Source organism: Zophobas morio, unplaced genomic scaffold (assembly GCF_036711695.1).
Source record: "Zophobas morio isolate AGI-343-1 ecotype UQ-CSIRO unplaced genomic scaffold, CSIRO_AGI_Zmor_V1 ptg000054l, whole genome shotgun sequence".
In the NCBI taxonomy this organism is placed as follows: domain Eukaryota; kingdom Metazoa; phylum Arthropoda; class Insecta; order Coleoptera; family Tenebrionidae; genus Zophobas; species Zophobas morio.
The window spans coordinates 1,292,158-1,316,054 of record NW_026972159.1 but is presented as its reverse complement, the minus strand read 5'-3'; the positions used below and the strand labels follow the sequence as shown (position 1 = coordinate 1,316,054).

The 23,897-nt window shown below is 32.0% G+C and overlaps 1 protein-coding gene across 5 annotated transcripts in view; it reads right to left on the bottom strand.

Moving 5' to 3' along the window:
- LOC135142820 (protein O-mannosyl-transferase TMTC1-like) overlaps positions 1-23,897 on the bottom strand; it is a 489,367-nt gene that overhangs the window by 107,574 nt on the left and 357,896 nt on the right. For all 5 annotated transcript variants that reach the window (XM_064074588.1, XM_064074587.1, XM_064074589.1 and 2 more), the window contains one exon: positions 16,950-17,127. In XM_064074588.1, the coding sequence (XP_063930658.1) occupies positions 16,950-17,127 (178 nt within the window). The remainder of the gene's footprint in view (positions 1-16,949; positions 17,128-23,897) is intronic.

The following is a 23,897-nucleotide window of genomic DNA, read 5'->3' as shown; positions in this document are numbered from 1 at the left end:
TTGAAAAATGAAAAGTAAAAAATTCGAGAAATGGGAAAATAAAAAAATCGGAAAATCTAGAAGTCGAAAAGTCAAACAAATCTAGAAATCGAAAAATTAAAACGAAAAATCGAAGAAGAATCGAAATGTTGCAAATTCCAAAAATGAAATATCAAAAAGTTGAAAAACTGAAAAATCGCAGGAAAATGGAAGGATTGGAAAACTGAAAGATGGAGAAATCGAAAAGTCGGAAAACATAAATTTTAAAAATCCAGAATTGGGAAAATCAAAAAAAATAAAAATCAAAAAATTAAAAAATCGGGAAATTGGAAAGTTGAAAAACCGATTAATCGAACAACGGAGAAATTGAAAATTTAGAAACGCCAAAAACTGAAGATCTAAAAAATCGAAAAAATTGAAAAATCGTAAAACTCAAAATCGGAAAATTGAGAAATTGAAAAGTAAAAAATAGAGAAACCCAAATTTTAAAAAAATCGAAAAATTAAGGAATCGGAAAATTGAAGAACTAAAAAATTGGGCAATCAAGAAATAGAGGAATAAAAAAATCGAAAAATCTAGAAATCGAAAAGCCAAACATCGGGAAATCGAAAAATTGAAACGAAAAATCGAAGAAAAACCGAAATGTTGCAAGATTCCAAAACTGAAATATCAAAAAATTGATAATTGATAAATCGAAAGACTGAAACATCGAAGAAAAGTCTAAGAACTGAAAAACTGAAAGATCGAGAAATCGAAAAGTCGAAAAATCGAAAAGCCGAAAATTAAAAATTTTAAATATCAAGAATTGGGAAAATCCAAAAATCAAAAAGTCGAATAATCGATTAATCGACTAACGGAGAAATTGAAAATTTAGAATCGCCAAAAATTGAAAGATTGAAAATTCCAAAAATTTAAGAATTGTAAAGCTGAAAATCGGAAAATGAAAGAACTCCAAAATTTAAAAATTTGAGAAATTAAGGAATCGAAAAATTTTAAATAAAATACAAAAATTAAAGTGTCGGAAAATGCAGTAATTGAAAAATTGAAACTTGGAATGGTAAAAAAATCGAGAAATTGAAAAATCAAGAATTAAAAACTGAAAAATCGAGCAGTCGAGCAATCGAAAAAACGAGAGGTCAAAGAATCGAGAAATATCAAAAAAGTGAAGTCGAAAAGTGAAACATTGAGAAATCGATAAATTGAAAGGAAAAATGAAAAAATTGAAAGGAAAAATCGAAGAAGAATCGAAATGTTGCAAAATTCTAAAACTGAAATATTAAAAAATTGACAATCGTTAATCGAAAAATTGAAAAGCTGAAAAATTTAAGAAAATTCGAAGAATTCAAAAACTGAAAGATTGAGTAATCGAAAAGTCGAAACTCTAAAATTTTAAAAATCGAGAATCGGGAAAATCTAAAAATCAAAAACTCTAAAAGTCGAAAAATCAAAAAAATCGGGAAATCGAAAACTCGAAAAATCGATTAATGGATTAACGGAAAAATTGAAAATTAAGAAAACCCCAAAAATCGAATATTTCAAAAATCGGAAAGCTGAAAATCAGAAAATTGAGAAACGGAAAAATAAAAAATGGAGAAACCGAAAATTTTTAAACACCGAGTAATTAAGAAAACGAAAAATTGAAAAATATGATGGGTCCGTTAACTTGGCACCACCAAGTTAATGAATTTTACTCAAAAGCTAGCACCTCGTTGTTCTAACCTAGCACCAGCTAGCACCACCAATCAAAGCACCACTTAATTATTGAAATAAAAGCCTTTTACTTTCGGGGGGGGGCAAGTTAACGCTAGCCCCCCGACATTATTTAATTCTCATGAAAAGTTGGTCCGAGGTAGTTTAGACCTAGCACCAGCTAGCACCACTAGTCTCATAGCTAGCACCACTCTGCAAGTATTAAAAAAAAATTAAAAACCAAAAAAAAAGTAGCCCCCACTTTTTTTTCTTTAATGGTAAAAATCAGTAGGTTAATAGTCTAGAGCTAGCACTCGCTGGATCCATTAAAAAAAAGTGTGTTTTTATTCAATAAAGCCATGTAATAAAGGGGTATTTTCGGGGGGGGCTAAGTTAACGCTAGCCCCGCAATATAATTTAAAGACAATGAAAAGCTAGCACCTAATAGTTTAGAGCTAGCACCAACTAGCACCATTAGTCTTATAGCTAGCACCATTAAACAAACTAAATAAAATAATTGAAAAGCCCTGAAAAAATAAGTCGCATCTATAATTCCCAATCGTGGCCGGAAATAAACTATCTTTGAAAATTAATACATTACAATCATCCATTACTTATAAAAAGTCATGTTTTCTGCATTGAACAGAACTTAATATCTACATTATCTACATATCTAATTAAATTACATCACTTGCGTTCAAATCGTTCGTCATTTATTTCAACACACTAAAAATTAGGCCATGATAAAATAACAAATTTGAAATAACAAGCAAGATTATAAAATTGAAGTCATTTGTAATTTATAAATCCGAGGTTAATGACGAAAACCTTTGTAAACTCTAAGTTCCTAAAAATATTATTAAAATAATTTAAAATCCTAGAAACTTAACAGACAATGTGTTTAGAAGTCAAGTGCAAATTATGAAGTTTTACTATCCGTAATAATAATCCCTATTTTGGGGCAAGCGTCTATTCTTTAGTTTCGCGCTTAGTAATACTTCAGGTATACGGACAAAATAGCATTTGTGAACAGTTTGGTGGGCCTTGTAGATCCCTACTACACTTATACAATGAATATTTGTTTGAATAACACGCTTTAGAAGCAGCTTATTTTCAAGTTAATGCAAATTCATTACTTATTACTAACAAACACATTATTCATTTTAATAAGAACTAATTTAGTTTTTTGTATCGATAGTGGTTTATTGGAGTTAACACTTTAACCATAGTTCCTTTATTACAAATTTTATTACAAATTTGTAATAAAGAAGCTCTAACTTTGTTGTTGCGACGGTAATATTTTTATAAGATCGTAAAATTAGCATCATATTGTCCTGTAGTAGTCTTGTAGTGCAAACTGTCGTTCGTCGTCCAAACGGACTCTTCTTAATCAAGGAAACTGTAATTCTTCCATTAGCTCTACTCCGTGCCGATATACACGGTGAGTCACTAAACGGGTGCTCCTCGATATCTCAAATAACTGTACAACCTTAGTGTTTGATTTTTTTTCCAATCACTAATAATAATAATAATATGATTAATGAGATAGTGAGGACCGCGCGTTTAGTGATTCGGAATTGGAAAATGGTACAGCCAACGAGCTGTGAATTTAAAAACCGGCTTTTTATTTCTAGTAGTGATAACTATGGATGGTTCTAATTAACATTAAAGTTCGTATTAGTTTTCAGAAAGGGATTGTGAAGACACGCTTCTTTCAGAGCGTAGTCAGACATCTACTCCCCTCAATGCCGGGTCGGATATCCCTAATTACAGACACTGCATGCTGTCGGTACTTTTCTATTATGACTATGAGACAGTAAATAAAATAAATAATTTCCAGAAAACATATATAGTAGGTAAATATTTAAAAATAAGTTCGACTTAACTGTAACTCCATTTTTTTCTTTTAAGTAAATATAGGGTCATTATTTTTATCTGTTCACGCCTGAATCACAGTATAGATATCTATACTGTGCCTGAATACTTTGATGTAGGCAACATGTAATACACATCAGAAGCATCTTTGATCAATCTGTTAATCTTTTTAAACTAATAATTACAGCACAAAACAACAACACAAAAATCATACTACGTCATAAATGACAACAAAGATGTCGGACAACTAATAATGGAAAATTCAAACAAAATAGAACGTAATTATTCAATCCTTTGACGAATATAAAGAAAAGAAAATAAATAATATGTTTCTTAATAATAGGGTGGTATGGTTAAAACTGCCCGCCTTTTCTATCTTCACACAGCGCTATCCTGTGTTCAAAATTTCTACGTAGTCTATTTAGAATCTCGGGTGTTAAATTAAGATCTGTACGACACCACACGATCCTTTTGCGCAAATGATCTTCATTTTGAATTGGAGGGGCTGAAGTGGTATGGATGAAATCAGTTTGCCCTCAGGACGTTAAAAACCGAACTCTGAGTAATCTGCATTTGTCTTCCGATCTGCTTTTGACTCACGTAAGGATTTTCTCTATAATTTCAAACAAGGCAGGTTCATTTTCTGGCATTGTTATTGTACGATGCCTAAATTTAGTTTTCTTAAATTGATCAACTTCTTTTAAGCTTTTTTCGAGTTTAATAAATGTTTGGTTAGAAGGAATTGTATCGCCTGGCATATAGATGAACGACAGCCTCAAAATTTCCATAACATTTTGCCAAAGTTAAAAGCATATTGTTTTTTTTCGGAATTCAAAAACATTATTACCAAAAGTTGAAAATAATTTGACTGCTACAAGAAATTTAAGAGGAAGTTATTTATGAAAAGTAAAATGTGTTGCCTATTCAGACTTATCCAGGTGTGAACAGATAAAATAATCAGAATCACACTTTAACTTAAATTTGTTTTACGGCAGCTATAAAGTAATACAAATTTACAACTAGTTCCAACTTGCTCATCTAATGTAATAGAGGTTACCACTTTAATAATACTTGTGAATTAAAAAAGAGATAGAAAGAAAATAGGAAAATACTGGGTACAGCATAACAAAAAAAAAAAAAATGCACTTATAAAAACAACATTCGTGATTCCTTTACAAAACTATAATGTATAAAAAAAGCAACATGCAACATAATAAATGTCAAACATCTTCAAGTTTTCGTTGTGAAGACATGCATATCCTACAAAACGTCCAGAAGAGCTGGGTTTCGACTCCCTCGGTATCCAGTAACACCGCATTAATTATAATTTTGATTTTTGTGGAAAATTTGTTTAAGAATATCCGGTAAACGTGACGTCAGTTCATTTGTGTGAGTATGTACACTTAATGGTTAGACTAATAAATATGGACTTTTTAAATCTATAATTCTTTATAAATTTCTGGTTTTACATGAACCACATCATTGTTGTACAATATGTTGGTCCACATAATTTGTTAGTTAATATATATTAACTATGAGATATGTTAGAAAATAATTTGCATTTTAACCAATAGACACTATATTTAGTCTATTTCGAAACTAAAGAATAGACGCTTGCCCCAAAATAGGGATTATTATTACGGATAGTAAAAATTCATAGTTTGTACTTGACTTCTATAGTCTTTGCCATTTCTATTGAAACACCACTTGTTGATCGTAAATTTGGCAACGTTCATACTCAGACAATTTTCTATCTAAAAGCCGTTGTCAATCAACCGAAAACTGTTAGCAATTGCTAAATTTTAGGCAAAATCAACAGGTGGTATTTCAGTAGAAATGGCAAAGATTATAGACACAATTTTTGATAACTTTCTAGGATTTTAATAGTATATTAAAGAACGAGTTTCATAAGGCACATATTGAGGCCCGAATCCAAGTTTATAGAAAGAGCGGCGAAGCCGCGAGTTATATAAAGGATGAGTGCCTCAATGGCCTTATGAACGAGTTATTTATACTATTTTTTCTACCGCACACGTTTTTTCCCAAAATTTAAATGAAATTTGCATTTTTTTTAATCTGGGGACTTTTGTCGTGGTTGGTGATGGGTTGGTCTGACACTAACCACGAAATATTTGAGGTTCGAATTTTAACAAAAACAACTGTAATTCGAATCAATTCGAGTTTTTGTAATTTAAAATTGGTTAAAATGTCTTGCGAAGAAGTTACGCGTCCGGAAATATGGTAAATTTTAAGTTTACATTTGCCACTGACATTCACCTGACATTTCTCGTCATGGCTACCAATCTTACCGATCTAAATTACACCAGATCTATTAAATAACGCCTTTCCGCTATTAACGAACTGCTGTGACGTCATTTGCGTGCGTTAATAGCTCTATTAGAAAACCAAAAAACGTGGGCGGTAGAAAAATTATTTTAAAAATATTTTTAGGAATTTAGCGTTTACAAAGGTTTTCGTCATTAACCTCGGATTTATAAATTACAAATGACTCAAATTTTATAGTCTCGCTTGTTATTTCAAATTTGTTATTTACGTAATGTCAGTCAAATGTATGACTGTGGAAAAAAATTAAATGATCGCATTTATCATGACCTAATTTTTAGTGTGTTGAAATAAATGAAGAAAGATTTGAACGCAAGTGATATAATTTAATTAAATATGTAGATAATGTAGATATTAAGTTCTGTTCAATGCAGAAAACATGACTTTTTATAAGTAATGGATGAATGTAATGTATTAATTTTCAAAGATACTTTATTTCCCGCCACGATTGGGAATTATAGATGCGAGTTATTTTTTCAGGGTTTTTCAATTATTTTATTTAGTTTGTTTAATGGTGCTAGCTATAGGACTAATGGTGCTAGTTGGTGCTAGCTCTAAACTATTAGGTGCTAGCTTTTCATTGTCTTTAAATTATATTGCGGGGCTAGCGTTAACTTAGCCCCCCCCGAAAATAACCCTTTATTACATGGCTTTATTGAATAAAAACACACTTTTTTTTAATGGATCCAGCGAGTGCTAGCTCTAGACTATTAACCTACTGATTTTTACCATTAAAGAAAAAAAAGTGGGGGCTACTTTTTTTTTGGTTTTTAATTTTTTTTTAATACTTGCAGAGTGGTGCTAGCTATGAGACTAGTGGTGCTAGCTGGTGCTAGGTCTAAACTACCTCGGACCAACTTTTCATGAGAATTAAATAATGTCGGGGGGCTAGCGTTAACTTGGCCCCCCCCGAAAGTAAAAGGCTTTTATTTCAATAATTAGGTGGTGCTAGCTTTTTGATTGGTGGTGCTAGCTGGTGCTAGGTTAGAACAACGAGGTGCTAACTTTTGAGTAAAATTCATTAACTTGGTGGTGCCAAGTTAACGGACCCGAAAAATATAATAATTGAAGGATCAGAAAATGAAAAATTAAAAATTGAAAAAGTGAAACGAAAAATCGAGCCATCGAGACGTCAAGCAAATTGAAAAATGAGAAAATAAAAAATTGAAAAATCTAGAATTCGAAAAGTCAAACAATCGAGAAATGGAAAAATTGAAACGAAATATCGAAGAAAGATCGAGAAATCGAAAAGTCGAAAAATCGAAAAGTTGGAAATCAAAGATTTTTAAAATAGGGAATTGGGAATATTCAAAAATAAAAAAATCTACAAGTCGAAGTGTAAAAAAAATCGAAAAATCGATTAATAGAGAAATTAAAAAATTTAGAACGCCAAAAATTGAAGATTTAAAATACTGAAAATCGGAAAATTGAAAAATGGAAAAATTAAAGTATCGGAACATGTAGTAAATTGATGAATCAAACAACTGAACAAACCTAAACCTGAATTATCTAAAAATTGAGAACCGGAAGTTGAAAAATCGAGAAATCGAACATCCGGAAAATCGAAAATTCAAAAAATTAATTTCAATTTTGATTCTATTTCCAAAAATCTGGACACCTAGGGAAAAAACTGAACACGGATAAACCACAAATGGAGGAGTACTTTATTTTATAAAATTTAAATAGCCCTTATATTGTAAAATTTGGAGATGACGTCATTTTATTGTTGCTGATGATGGAACGTCCTTTAGTTTACGCTCGAAAAGTAAAAATTATATAGTTCTAATTTTAACAAAAATAATAAAAATGCTTAATTAATTACAACAAAGCAAATGCTAATTTTTTAATTATTATTAGTTCCGTATGCACTTAATGGAAACGCCAAAATGGCACTCATCAAACACGCGTTCGTAATATACTTAATTAAATAGTAATCAGTGCTCGAAATAATGGCTTTGAACAAATTTATAATACGTAAAATAAATTAAAACACCGTGAAATAGGTTTTTGGAGCATAACTAAATTAACAATAAATAATTGAAATAAATTTTTATATTCATTTATTTATTTGTTCAATCGATGTGTGGAGAAATAGTAAGTTTTGAAAAAACCAACTAAAAAAAAATAATGCAAAAATGTTGCTTTTATCGAGCTTATTTTGAGCTTCACACTGTATTGGAAATAATATTGTTAATGAGTAGTCCAATTAAATTAGCTCACGCTTTAATGATCTAAAGGTAAATTAGTTAATGATGTTGATCCTATTATTCTTAATGAAGGTGCCTGCGATATTTCATTAGAAATGTGTAAACATGCACTTGATTTTTAAATACAAGGTGTAACAGAATAAAAGACTTTACTAAGTAAACTTTGTTCGTATTTAAAATTTGCCTTTTTTTTTTCATTTAAATGTACATTATTTAAGAATAATAAATGAAATGAATTTTTGCGGCTTGCTCCAAATATATTATTTATGTTATACAACACGTCTGGGGCGATAAAGTTTGCAACAATTTCCCTTTTAATTTTTTCCTCCGGGCGATCGCAAAACTTCACCGAAAACGCAACTCGTTCCGCTCTCGAAGATTGGAAATTTCAGTCTGACAATCGTGGCGGTTAATGAAACTCGCTTGCAACCCGGAAAGACAGCTGACACCCGCTTAATGCACCGACTTTTTCCTACATGCAATTTTGCAAGAGCTCACTTCCCGGAGCCGAACAAACCCCATTATCCAGAGTGCGAGAAACGTGTAAGCTACAGATTATAAATCAATATTTGTTGTGCGATTATAATAACCTGTTGTACATCCGAGCCGAGCAAATAAGCAACGTTACCGACCACATTGTTATCGACAACACTCCACATGCGTCAAATATTTGCCCTCCGATATTAAGTGGCGCGCTGTATTAATTTTTTCCGGAAGGCACAGTCAGGTGCCGTAAATCCTTGTAAACTTTTAGCTTAATCTCTCTTTATTTTGCGGAATTGCTTCGTGTTTCTGCGGGAGAGCAAGGGCTTTACCTTGTTGCAGTGGAAGTAAACATGTTTACTGGCCTAACACCGCCACCGCGAAATATTTTCGGGGTGAGTTCGGGGAAGTTTAATTAAAATTCGATCGGGTGGTGCTCGTCGGCGACATTAGAATAACAACAATCGGTTGCAACCGCCTGAATCGGAAGCGCCAAACAGATAATTGAGAGAGTCTTCCGGCTGCAATTTCCTGCAATAAAATTCCTGCGACGCGTAGAATAGCGATTTCTCTATTTGGCGAGGTAATTTCATTTAAAAAAGTCATAGGCCCGGATGACATCGGAGATCTGGGGGCCTGATTTACATGAACTAAATTAAAGTAATATCTTTCGGCTTGACGATTCGGGGTGAATAATTAAAATCAAAATTGCGCCAAAATGCTCTAACTCCGTCTTAATTAACAAGACGGTTTTTTATTAACTTTGCGGCTGGGGTAGTCTTAATTAAATTGATTGATTGAGTATCGATGGTTAATTAGTTTTGGCCGGGTAAACCCTCCAGATTAGCAAACGAAACTATGCAAGCGTATGCTCAAAATTCTCTCAAAAGGAAATTCCCTTTGGAATATATTACTATATAATAAACTTCTGAACCTATGGGGGCTATGTTAACAAGGGTTGGATAATCTATTAGGAGAAACAATATGGAGGCATTTTACAAATTTCAATTTGGGACGGCTCGCTCTACATGTAGACACCACAAGGTGCGATTATTAATTACAGGACGCTTTGTATACCCTACCTTTATGTAATTTCTGTTTATTCTATGCAAATTTCGGCGCCCGCTGAATCACACTGCAGCGCGACACTCTTTCAAACACCAAACGACGAAACTGAATTAAGCATTTGCTATTTTAATACGTTGAAAGAATACGATTAAAAAAAAAAGATATTTTTTAATTTAATAAATTAATAATCCACCTGTAATTTTATTTAGTCATCGGAATTTTATAATTTGTATTCTAAATGTATTTTTTTAATTTGTTTAATTACTTTGTTTATCGGAGAGATTGCAAGTTCTGTATAAGAACCTGTGGACGCATATTTTTGAAAAAATTCAAAATAATTTGAGACGTTGAGTTTTCGACACCTAGTGTGTTTTTTTTTGAAGAATGTAGGAAGGTTTTATCGTTGAAAGAATTAAAAAAATCTTCCACCCTTGTTTTCTAAAAGAGTATGAAAAATCTCGAAAAATGGTGGAGGCGCCGGGACAATAATAAATTATTAACAAATCGTTATTTCGAAGCTTTTTTAGAAACACTATACTTCACAAGAAAAATGCACTTCTCCGATTGTCTTGATATTTATATAAATTGGCCTTTTATTGGATCGATAACAGAAAGAGAGATTTTATTAATTTTGATGTTTGTACAAATGGTGGAGGCGCCGGGATAATAAGTAATTAAAAATACTCCTACATTAATTTCAATATTTTTTACAAACTTTCAAAGACGAAAAGAAACCAAGCATTTTTTAAGTATCTTCATATTTAGACAAGCAGGGATTTCATTTAAAATAAATTAGTTTTTTTGGACTGATCTCTTTAATTTTAGTTTTTTGTATAAAACTAAATTTTCGTCCATTTTATTTGAAAACAGTTTCGATAAGACCGACTAATTTTCCAACGGACTGAATAAGCTTTAATTTTTGTATTAAAATGGTGGAAGCACCGAATAATATACTTTTGCAAAAATTTTCGCGGTTTGAAAAAATTTGATTAAATTTCTCGACATCTCGAAAAACGGTGAAAAATTCATATGTGGAGGAGTTGAAAATTTGAGATTTTTGAAAAGTTGCCAAAAAATCCTGAAAAAGTTCTGGAACATACAGTTTTATGAGCTGGTTCGCAAAACATAGTTTGTTGATGGTTTCAGGTAAAAATTTTAGTTTGAAACTGAAGTTTTTCGAATTTCTCTAAAAATGCAATTTTTCATTTTATCGATTCTGGAAAAATTGTAAGTTTCGGGGAAATTGTTTGGATAGTTTAGAAATTTCGTCGAAAACAAGTCGAAAGCTTCCTAACAAAAATTGAACTTTTGAAAAAGTTGCTTAAAAATCCACAAAAAATCCTGGGACATAAATCTCGACGTTCTAATTCGAAAAAGATAGCTTATTTGTGGTGCTACGGCAATATTTTCGAAATTTTGGATTTGAGAGACAAAATCAGGTAATTTTCGAAGTGTTCCAAAAAGGGTGTAAAAAAATTCATACTAGGTATCGGGGGTTAAGGGTTATGAAAAATTGAAAATCGAGAAAAGTTGTCTAAAAATTCTCAAAAAATTCTGGAAAAAAACACTTACATAAGCTGATTCCAAAATCATAACGTGGTCACGGTCCCGGACCAAGATTTGTTTAAAATTCAGTTTGAAAATTAAAATTAAGTTCTTATTTTAAGGATTCTGGAAAAATATTTGGAATTTTCGAAAAAATGTACCGAACACAATTTCTACAAGGGGAGATATATAAGAAAAAGTCTAGATAAGTTTCATATGATTTTTGAAAAGTGCTAATAGCTATAAATCCTAAAAAAATGAAACGATTCGAAAAACATAACGTGTTGAAAGTTTCGGGCCAAAATTTTCAAAAAATTTGGTTTTAAAAATTAAATTTTTAAATATCTTGAAAGATTGAACTATGGAAAAAAATCGGATGCGAAGGTACTGAAAAATTTCAAAAGCTGTCTAAAAATCTTCAAAAAATCCTGAGGAAATACATTTCGGTGACCTGATTCGAGAAATAAGATCTCAGATCAAGATTTATGAAAATATCTCAAAAACTGTCATTTTTTATTTTATAGATTTCGAGAAAATTGTTGGAATTCTCGAAGTGGAAATCAACAAGAAAATGCTTTTACCTATATAATCTTCGTCTACTTGTAAAAAGGTAAAAAAAATCGTACAAGAGAGATAGAAATATTTGAGATCTTTAAACAGTTGCCAAAAAATCTTGAAAAAATTCTGAGAAATACATTTTGATGAGCTGGTTCGTAAAACATAGCTTGTTGATAGTTTCGGGCCAAAATTTTCGAAAAATTTCATAAAATTCTGTTTGAGGCTCAAGTTTTTCAGATATCTCTAAAATTGTCATTTTCTATGAAGAAATGAAGCCGAAAATAAGTGTTCTAAAATGTAAATCTACAAAAAAAAAAAAATGTTTGGATAATTTACAAAGTTCCTCAAAATATTTCGAAACTTTATAAGAAAAATTGCACTTTTGAAAAATTTGCCTAAAAATCCACAAAATATTCTGAAATATAGATCTTGAGGTTCAAATTCGAAAAATATGGCTCGTTTATGGTACTCGAGTAATATTTTCGAAACTTGGTTTTAAGGACAAAAAAATCTGGAGAAAAACATGAACTAATTCGGAAAACATAACTTGGTGAAAATCCCAGATCAAGATTTTTAAGTTCAGTTTGAAAATTTGCATCTCAAAAATTAAAATTCAAACTTTTAACGATTCTGTAAAAATACTAGGAATTTTCTAAGAAATGAACCTAAAACAATTTCGACACGTGGAAACGAAATATACAAGAAAATGTCTAGATAATTTTCACATGATGCTTGAAAAATTGTCAAAAAATTCATAGAAAATTTCAGCTTTTTGAAAATTGGTTCAACAATCCTAAAAAAATTCTAGATTTAAACCAGTCGATTAGAAAAACATAACGTGTTGATGGTTCCGGGCCAAAATTTTCGGCAAATTTAGTTTGAAAGTGGATTTTTTTAAATATCTTGAAAGCTCGAACTGCGGTCAAAAAGTTCGGATGGGGAGAAGGGTAATGACTAATAAGAGACTGAAATTGTTCAAAAATTACCTAATTATCCTGAGAAAATTCTGAGGAAATACATTTCGATGACCTATTTAGGAAAACAAAACGTGCTGATGATCCCAGATCAAGATTTATGAAAATATTTCGAAAATTGTCACTTTTACTTCATAGATTCTGGGAAAATTGTTAGAATTTTTGAAGAAATGAAGCTGAAAATAACTTCTACCAGTGGAAATCTAGAAGAAAATGCCTTTAGGTAATGGAGAATTCAAAAATTGAGATTTTTGAACGGTTTCCAAAAGATTCTCAAAACATTTTTATTTATTTTTTTATTTTATTTTATTTTTTGTTTTCCAACGGGGTTACACCCAATTACAGGAAAAACTAAAAATTAAAATTAAAAATTAACAATAACAAGAAAGTAAAACTAAAAAGAAAAGAAAATTCTGGGAACATTTTGCGAAATACATGAACTACGACGCGCTAATTCGCAAAACATAGCTAGTTGATGGTTCTCTAATAAATTCGGTGAAATTAGGTATGAAATTAAGATTTTCCAAATTTCCTTAGAATTGTCATTCTGGAAAAAAATTGTAATTTTCGAGAAAATGAAGTCGAGAATAACTGTTTCAAGTCGTAAATCTAAAAAGCCAAGGGTTTCGATAATTTACAAAGGTAGTCGAAGACAAGTTTCATACGAATACTGAAAAATTGAGCTTTTGAAAAAGTTGGCTAAAAATTTTTTGAAATAGTGGGTATTTAAGGCGAAAACAAATAATATTCGAAAAGTGCTCGAAAACGCTCTAAAATTCACACGAGGTGTTGGGGTTGAGGGTAACGAAAAATTGAGATTCTAGGAAAGTTGTTTACGAATTCTCAAAAAATTCTAGTTGGATGAGTTGATTCGAAAACATTATTTGGCGAAGATCAAGGACCAATATTTAAAAAAAAATCACTTTGAAAGTGCTATTTTCAAATTAAAATTTTTCATTTTAACGATTTTGGAAAAATAGTAGAAAGATCTGAAGAAATGAATCAGAAAATAACGTCTACAAGTGTAAATCTACAAAAAAATATGTTTCCAAAATTTTGGTGGGATGGCTGGAAAACCACCAAGAAATTCATTGAAAATTTCAAATTTTTGGAAAGTGGTTAAAAAATTTGGAAAATACATTTCAACCAGTTGATTCGAAAAACATCGCATGTTGAAGGTTCCGAGCCAAAATTTTCAAAAACTTTGCTTTGAAAATGGGTTTTTTGAAATATCTCGAAAGCTCGAATTACAGTCGAAAAAATTCAAATAAGGAGGGGTACTGAAAAATTGAAATTTTTCGAAGTAGTCTAAAAGTTCTCTTGAAGTCTGGGGAAATACATTTCGATGACTTGACTCGAAAACTATAATTGATTCCAGATCAAGATTTATGAAAACATCTCAAAAATTGTCATTTTTTATATTTCATAGATTTCGGGAAAATGCTTGGAATTTTCGAAGAAATGAAGCTGAAAATAACTTCTACAAGTGTATATATACATGAAAATGGACTTAGGTAATTTGAGTTTGAAAACGCAATTTCGAAATATCTTGAAATTTAAAATTTTTTAATTTTAACAATTTTGGAAAAATAGAAGAAAATTTCGAAGAAATGAAGCTGAAAATAACTTCTACAAGTGGAAGTCTACAAGAAAATATCATAACATAATTTTCCTGGGATGCCCGGAAATCCATCGAAAAATCCATTAAAAATTTCAGATTTTTGGAAAATATTCTGGAAAATACATTTCAACCAGATGATTCGAAAAATATTGCACGTTGAAGATGATACCGGGCCAAAATTTTCGAAAAATTTGGTATGAAATTGGATTTTTTGGAATATCTCAAAAGCTCGAACTACGGTTAAAAAAAATCAGATCGGAAGGAGGGTACTGAAAAACTGAAATTTTTCAAAAGTAGTCTAAAAATCTTCTTGAATTCTGGGGAAACACATTTCGATCACCTGATTCGAAAAATCTAAAGTGTTGATGATTTCAGATCAAAATTTACGAAAATATCTCGAAAATTGTCACTTTTATTTTATAGATTCCGGGAAAATTCTTGTACTTTTCGAAGAAATGAAGCTGAAAATAAGTTTTACACGTGGAAATTTACAAGAAAATAAATTTAGGTAATTTTTGTTTGCTTTAAAAACGGTAAAAAAAATCGCATAGGGGGAATCTAAAAAGTCAGATTTTTGAACAGTTGCTGAAAGATTCTGAAGAAATTCTGGAAAATAAATGAATTTCGACGAACTGATTCGAAAAACGTAGCATCTTGATGGTTCCGAGTCAAGATTTTCGAAAAATTCAGTAAAATTCGGTTTGAAAAATCGTCATTTTTATTTAATCGATTTTTGAAGAACTGTTGTAATTTTCAAAGAAAATAACATTGACAAGCCAAAATCGGAAAGAAAAATTGCTAGGAAACTTTCGGTGGATTCTTGAAACGCGGCTAAAAAATTCATACAGGTGTATTGAAAATTTCAGATTTTTAAAAATAGTCCAAAAATCCTCAAAAATTTTGAGATTTCAACGGGCTGATTCGAAAACATGATGGTTTCGGACCAAAATTTTAGAAAAGTTCGATTTGAAAATGGAATTGTTTCAAAAATCTCGAAAATTCTTAAAAATCTGTAGGGAATACATTTCGACAAGCCAATTCAAAAAAAGTAACGTGGTGTAGATCACTGATCAAGATTTTTGAAAATATCTTCAATTTTTTATTTTATAGATTATACAAGTGGAAATCTACAATAACAATTTTCGTATGTTTGAAAAGTGATCAAAAAGTTATATGTGGGGAGTTGAAAAATTGAGATTATTGAATAGTTGCCGAAGGATTCTCAAAAAATTCTGTGAAATATATACATTTCGATGAATTGGTTCGAAGAACAACTTGCTGATGGTTGCAGACCCAGATTTTCGAAAATATTTCGAAACTTTTACATTTTTCATTTCACAGATGCTGAAAAACTGAGATTTTTGAAAAGTTGCTCGAAAATCCCCAAAGTGCTCTGGGAAACACATTCCAATGGACTTCAGTGCGGCTCTTATTTTGTTTCTAAAGGAATTTGAAAAAATTTTGGCGCTTGTCTGTTTTTTTTTTCTAAAGGAGTTGTTATAACAAAAATGTCTAGAAAAAGAAGTTGCTTTCTTGTTTGCGTAGTAGAAATGAAGAAGTTTTTTTTTTAACTGTAGATCCATTTTTTAAATGATTATTAAATGTTACAAGTGTGTAAATTTAATCCTTTTTGTCAGTGCGAATGCCGTTTTCGCCATCCCCGCGCTAATTCGCATAATTCCCCCAACTACACTTCCCGAGTTACAAATTCGGCGTTTTATCGACACTACTGTTACAGATCATAATCCCTGACATTATGGACGTATAATAAAACCCCGGAAATCCATACCTACATCAAATCCGGAAATTATTTGAGGCAGATGTTATAAATGTCCTTTATTTAACACACAATTTACATGATTCTGTACTAGGGCGTTCATCAGGCCAATGAAGTCGGTACAATGTATTCAGGGAGTTGAGTGGAGCATCAATACCGAGATTACAATAAAGCCCACCACATTATCCCGCTTGATATATAGCCCAACCGTTCAAGGATAATCAGATTCGAAAACGCTGCGATTGGTTTCGCCGATTGGTTTTATACTACACGGCTAATAATAAAAAGCGACATTTAATTCAATTTATTCTGCAATTTACTTGCTTTGTTTTACGTCGCGCTGTAAAAAACGACGAAATCCGCATCGGCCGCTCCCGAGCGCAGAATGCACCTCTAAAATAAATTGCAGGACGTACGGCCTGCCAGATAAATAAAACTTTTACCTGTTTGTGCCCCAGATGGAATTCGGCCCACATTTTACAAGCGGCACTCCGTCAAAAACGAACACGACACCGACGCTAATCCGGCACGGCTGCTCGAAATTAATCAAAAATCCAGATTCGAATTTTAAAAAGATCGTGTCTATTTGAAATCCATTAGTTGGTATTCAAAAACCCAAAACCGTCTTAAAGCATCTCCCTCGGACGAATTTCCCCCGTTTTCAAAATAAAGCCACGGCAATAAAAAAGACAAACGATTATTTTCCGGGAGCAAAAATTTCATTCAGGACACTTTTAATCCGGCATTCGATTGCAGCCAAGCTGAGAAACCAATACGACCGATAGGCATTTACGAGGCAATAAGTTAAGAAATAGAGAAATAAAACTGACCGCTTCTGTGTGGATGGGGTGGGCGGCGAAGAGGAGGCCGGCGAGGGTGGCGAACGGGGGTTTCAGGCCGGCGATGCTCAGGCACACCCTGGTGAACAATATGCAGGCGGCCGCATGCAGCAGGATGTTCGTGGCGTGAAACCACACCGGCTGCAGGCCGAAGCACAGATAGTTAGCCCTGGAAAAGAAAACAACTGTCAAAAAGTCTGAATTTCGATTATCGTGTATTCGGTGTCACCTTTACTAGCATTTCCGTTGTGTGTGATAAATCCGCGGATTTTTTAATAGTGGTTGTAGAGCGACTAACGCAGCCCCGAATGGTCGTAAAACGGCAAGAAGTCTTTTAGTTTCGATGTAATTTCCATATTTAGATGAATACGAGTCTGAGTGCGGAAACTTGGACAACGTGTTGTAGATTTTTTTGTTCGAGTGTTGCAAAAATCGACGTTATAATAACGAGGAATGCAGTAATGAATTTTCATGCATATTCTGGGACCGATTAGCTCGGAGCGACGACGAGGACTAGAAAGGAAATTGGAGCACAGTTGGTAACATTTCACAGAAGACAAAAGGAAGTGAATTGCAGTGGACGGTGCAGCATATGTTCGAATATCGTTTTATTACTGCAGGTCCCTGCATCTCAATTTCGGAAGAATGAAGGCTTTATGCTGTCGGACATTATTAGAACTGAATGTCAGTTAAAAATATCGAGTTCACTTTGAATTTTGAGATAATGATGTGAAGCGTTGTAGCAAGGCGCTGCACAAGGAATTAATTAGTGTGGAGGTTGTACATTTTGGAAATTCGGTGGAAACAATGCTTTTGTGTTTGGATATATGTACACGTTCTAGTTAGTTCACGGATGTACTCACGGTTTTTGGAAAATAAATTCTAAAAATAGATTGACTAAATTATGGCAGCTACCTCAAGAAGAATGACCGTTTCTCGGATTAAATTAAGCAAATTTAAATATTTTTATAAAAATGGTGGAGGCGCCGGGACAGTAATATTAAAATCAATATCAACAATTTTTAACAAACATTTAAATGAAATATTATTTTTTATTTTATTTTATTTTTTATTTTATTAATTACGTCCCCCAACAGGCACTGAGGCCCAATTACAGGGGAACGGGACATACACGTTACACCCAGAGTATAATCTCTATAATCCGAACCCAAAATTAATGATGGATGAACTGTGACAGATTTAACCAAGGAGTACAATGTTGGAACGTCAACTATCTGTGTTATCAAGAAAAAGAAAACTGCTATAACTTCCTACGTTTCATTTACAGAAAATGGTTCAGGAAAAAGAAAAATTCTAAAATTGTTCAAAATCCTTATCTAAGAAATGAGGTCCGGAGTGATTTCTGCAACCCGAAATCTACTAATTTGTTTCTTTTAAAAATTGTTATATAATTTGTTTCTTTTAAAAATTGTTATTTATTTTTATAAAATTATGTTCGATGTATTTACTAGCTTCTTCTGAGGCGTGTAAAATTTTTTATTAGCACAAATAAAGATTTATTTATTTATTTATTTATTTATACTATTTGCTAATAAAATTAAGGTTTATCTCTTTAGTTTCTTTTTAGCAATAACGGATGTCTGTAAAATGGCGGACTGTTTTATTTTCGGATAAATTTAAAGGAATCTGGTCTTTTGTTGCTGGATGAACTTGAAAAAATCTTTTGAGCTATTAGTGTTTTTTTAATTTTTATTTCGGGAGACTCTTGAGCACCTATGGTGTATTATTTTGGGAGCAATGCAGATTTTTTGTAAATTATTTAAAACAATTTTGGGGAACTTTGGGAATATATTTTTGGAAAATTCTGACCTGACCTGGTTTTGAGTTAATTTTGGACCCTTTTTTTTTTAAATTTTAAACAATCTTGAGGTTCTCGTATTCCTGTTTGGAAAGAATTTGAAAGTACTTTGGGGCATCTAGTGTCTTTTCTTAGAAGAATTTAATTAAATTTCTTAGAGGATACACGTGCTAAAATTAGACTTATCTATCCACCTTTTCTTTTGTTAGAGGGTATGTCATTTGCCAAAATCAGTCTTGTCTTCTCAGCTACTAACCCCGCCCACCCACCCTCTGTTTTCTTCAGGGTATCTCATCTACCAAATTCAGTCTTATCTTATCAGGTACTACCTCCGCCCACCCACCCTCTCTTTTCTTCGAGGGTATGTCATTTGCCAAAATCAGTCTTATCTTGGCAGGTATTAGCCATTCTATAAGAAAATACAGGGTGGGTGGGCGGGGCTAATTATTGATAAGATAAGACTGATCTTGGCACTTTTGACATGTTTAACCACTTTTCAACTATTTCGAAAATTTTTGATTGTGTTTTTTATTTTTATTTTCTTTCTTTTTTCAATGTTCCACATTTTTGTTCCCATTTTTTTAATTTTCAACTTTTAGATTTTTTCATTTTTCGTTTCTTCAACTTTTGAATTACAATTTTTTTAGTTTTCATTTCACTTAATCAATTTTAGCATCTTGCCCTCTATTTTCTTAGAAGATATGTCATTTTCCATGATCAGTTTTATTTTACCAAATACTAGCCCCACCCACCCACCCTCTATTTTCTTAGAGGGTATGTCATTTGCCAAAATTAGTCTTATCTTCTCAGCTACTAGCCCCGCCCACCCATCCTCTGTTTTCTTCAGGGTATCTCATCTACCAAAATCAGTCTAATCTTATCAACTTCTAGCCCCGCCCACCCACCCTCTGTTTTCTTAGAGGGTATGTGATTTGCCAAAAATCAGTTTTATCTTAGCAAGTGTTGATGACTAACTTTTACAAAAAAATGATCAAAATTTGGAAACATTACGAGCTTACTTATATGCACAAGGCAAGAATTTTGAACATCTTCTTCTCTAGTGTTTAGTTGGTTATGTTGGATTTTCTTGTCTTTGGTTTTGTTTTTATTTATGAAAAACGGAGAAATCGAAATCGAAAACTTGAGAAATCGAAATAGCCAAACATCGAAAAGTCGAAAGAATCAAAATTGAAATATTTTAAACTTAAAAAAACCGATAACTTAAAAAATTGAAAAATCGAAAAAATTAGAAATAAAAAAATAAAAAACCAAAAAATTGAGAAATCAAAAATTTTAAAACCGAAAAATCGAAAGTTCGGGAAATCGAAACATCAAAAAAAGTAAAAAATCATATTCAAAAATCTAAAAATGAAATATTCCCAAAATTGAAATGTTAAAAAATTGTGAAATCTAAAACTCCAACAATCGAGAAATTAGAAAAAACGAAGTCAAAAAAATTAAAAAATCAAAAATCAGATTTCGACAAATCGAGAAATCGAAAATTCGAAAAATTCCAATAAATTTAAAAAAATTCAGAATCAAAAATCGAAAAATTGTAAAATTTAAAAAATGGAAAAATGTAAAAAATCAAAAAACAGATTCTAGAAATCGAAAATTCGAAAAATTGAAATATATTTGAAAAAACTCAAAATTGGGAAATCCAAACATCAAAAAAATTATAATATCGAAAAATGGAAAAAACGAAAATGTAAGTTTTAAAAAATAGAAAAAGTGAAGAATTGAAAAACTGAAAAATTGGGAAATTGAAGAATGGCAAAATCTAAATGTCGAAAAATGAAAATCGAAACATTGGAACATCGAAAAATCGAGATATCGAAAAACCAAAAGATCGAAAAATCGAGAAATTGGGAAATCGAAAGAGCCCAAAATCGAAGAATTCAAAATTGAAACATTTGATCCTAAAAAAACGAATACAATGAAAAACTGAAAAATCGAAATCTCGAGAAATCGAAAAATTGAAAAATTAAAAACTGAAGACTCGAAAAATATGCATATCGAAAAATTAAAAAATCGAAAAAATGAAGAATCGAAAAATCAAGATGTGGAAAGTGGAAAAATTGAAAAATCTAAAAGTAGTCTTATTAAATGTTTTTTTTTTTGTATATTTATTAATGAAAATATAAGCTTGTTTTATTATATATGTGCACAGCGATTCTCTATTTCACTGACTTATTTCGACAAGTTGTAGTAACCCGGATTTAAAACAAAGTAAAAGTGGCCCCGCCCACCCACCCCTACTCCCTTTTCATAATTCACTCTTATTAGCTCTGAAGAAGGGAAGTTGGATTTTATATTGATAAAAAATAGAATCTAGGATTAAATTTTTTTAATATAATTTAATGTCTACTAAATCGTTTCAAGTTTTAGATTTTGTAATTTTTTGATCAGCAATTTTAAGAGTTCTCAATTTTTAATTTTCCGTTTCTTCCATGTTTCGATTTGCAACTTTTCATATTTTTAAGTACTTGCTAAGATAAGACTAATTTTGGCAAATCACATGGCCTCTAAAAAAATAGAGGGCGGGTGGGCGGACCTAGTATTTACTATGATAAGACTAATTTTGGCAAATCACATGGCCTCTAAAAAAATAGAGGGCGGAGGGGCGGGCCTAGTATTTGCTATGATAAGACTAAATTTGGCAAATCACATGGCCTCTAAAAAAATGGTGGGCGGGTGGGCGGGCCTAGTATTTTCTAAGATAAGACTAAATTTGGCAAATGACATACCCAGTAAGAAAACAGAGGGCGGGTGGGCGGGGCTAGTACTTGCCAAGATAAGACTGAACAATATTAAAAGTTGTCATTGAAATGAAGAGGAGGCGGGGCTACTGCTTGCCTATAAGACTCCTTAGAAAAAAGCTAAACTCAGACTCGCTCACCTCTTTCCTTTGTTTCAGTGACTTATTTTGACAAGTTGTAGTATCCACGATTTAAAACAAAGTAAAAGTGGCCCCGCCCACCCAGCCCTATTCCGTTTTAATAATTCGTTCTTATTGGCTCAGAAGAACTAAAGTTGGATTTTATATTGATAAAAAATAGAATATAGGATTACATTTTTTTAATATAATTTAATTTTTATTAAATCGTTTCAATTTTTAAATTTTGTAATTTTTCGATCAGAATCAATTTTAAGAGTTCTCAATTTTTAATTTTCCATTTCTTCCATGTTTCGATTTGCAACTTTTCATTTTTTGTTAGTACTTGCTAAGATAAGACTAATTTTGGCAAATCACATGGCCTCTAAAAAAATAGAGGGCGGGTGGGCGGGCCTAGTATTTGCTATGATAAAACTAAATTTGGCAAATGACAAATTCTCTAAGAAAACAGAGGGCTGGTGGGCGGGGCTAGTATTTGCTAAGATAAAACTGAATAATATTAAAAGTAATAATTGGAATGAAGAGGAGGCGGGGTTATGGTTTGCTTATAAGATTTCTTAGAAAAAAGCTAAACTTAGCCCCGCCAATCTATTTTCTATATTCACTGCTTATTTTGACAAGTTGTAAAATCCAAGATTTAAAACAAAGCAAAAGTGCCCCCCGACCACCCACCCTTATTCCGTTTTAATAATTCATTCTTATTAGCTCTGAAGAAGGGAAGTTGGATTTTATATTGATAAAAAATAGTCTAGGATTACATATTTTTAATATAATTTAATTTTTACGAAATTGTTTAAATTTTTACATTTTCTAGTTTTTCGATCAGCAATATCAGAGTTCTCAATTTTTAATTTTCCATTTCTTCCATTTTTCGATTTGCAATTTTTTATTTTTTGTTAGTACTTGCTAACATAAGACTAATTTTGGCAAATCACATGGCCTCTAAAAAAAATAGAGGGCGGGTGGGCGGGCCTAGTATTTGCTATGATAAGACTAAATTTGCAAATGACAAACTTTCCAAGAAAATAGAGGGCGGGTGGGCGGGGCTAGTACTTGTTAAGATAAGACTGGACAATACTAAAAGTAGTCATTGAAATGAAGAGGAGGCGGGGCTACTGCTTGCCTATAAGACTCTTTAGAAAAAAGCTTAACTCAGCCCCGCCCAACTCTTTTCTCGATTTCACTGACTTATTTGGAAAAGTTGTAGAATCCAAGACTTAAAATAAAGTAAAAAGCGGCCCCTCCCACCTACCTTCTGTTCCGTTTTGATAATTCATTCTTACTGGCTCTAAAGAACGGAAATTGGATTTTATATTGATAAATATTAGAATCTAGGATTATATTTTTTTATACAATTTAATTTTTACTAAATTGTTTCAATTTTTAGATTTTGTAATTTTTCGATCAGCAATTTCAGGAATTCTCAATTTTTAATTTTTCATTTCTTTCATTTTTCGATTTGTAATTTTTCACTTTTTCATTTTTGTTAGTACTTTCTACGACAAGATTAATTTTGGCAAATCACATGGCCTTTAAAAAACAGAGGGCGGGTGGGCGGGCCTAGTATTTGCTAAGATAAGACTAAATTTGGCAAATGATATACTCTCTAAAACAATAGAGGGCGGGTGGGCGGGGCTAGCACTTGCTAAGATAAAACCGAACAATATTAAAAGTAATCATTGAAATGAAGAGGAGGCGGGGCTACTGCTTGCCTATAAGACTCCTTAGAGAAAAGTTTAACTCAGCCCCGCCCATCTCTTTTCTTTGTTTCACTGACTTATTTTGACAAGTTGTAGAATCCAAGACTTAAAATAAAGTAAAAGCGGCCCCGCCCACCTACCCCTAGTCCGTTTTGATAATTCGTTCTTATCGGCTCAGAAGAACGGAAGTTGGATTTTATATTGATAAAAAATAGAGTTCTTTAATACAATTTAATTTTTACTAAATTGTTTCAATTTTTACATTTTGTAATTTTTGAATTCTTCCATTTTTCGATTTGCAATTTTTCAGTTTTTCATTTTTTGTTAGCACTTGCTAAGATAGGACTAATTTTGGCAAATCACATGGCCCCTAAAAAAATAGTGGGCGGGTGGGCGGGCCTAGTATTTGCTAAGGTAAGACTAAATTTGGCGGATGTCATACTCTTTAAGAAAACAGAGGGTGGGTGGGCGGGGCTAGTACTTGGTAAGATAAGACTGAACAATATTAAAAGTAGTCATTGAAA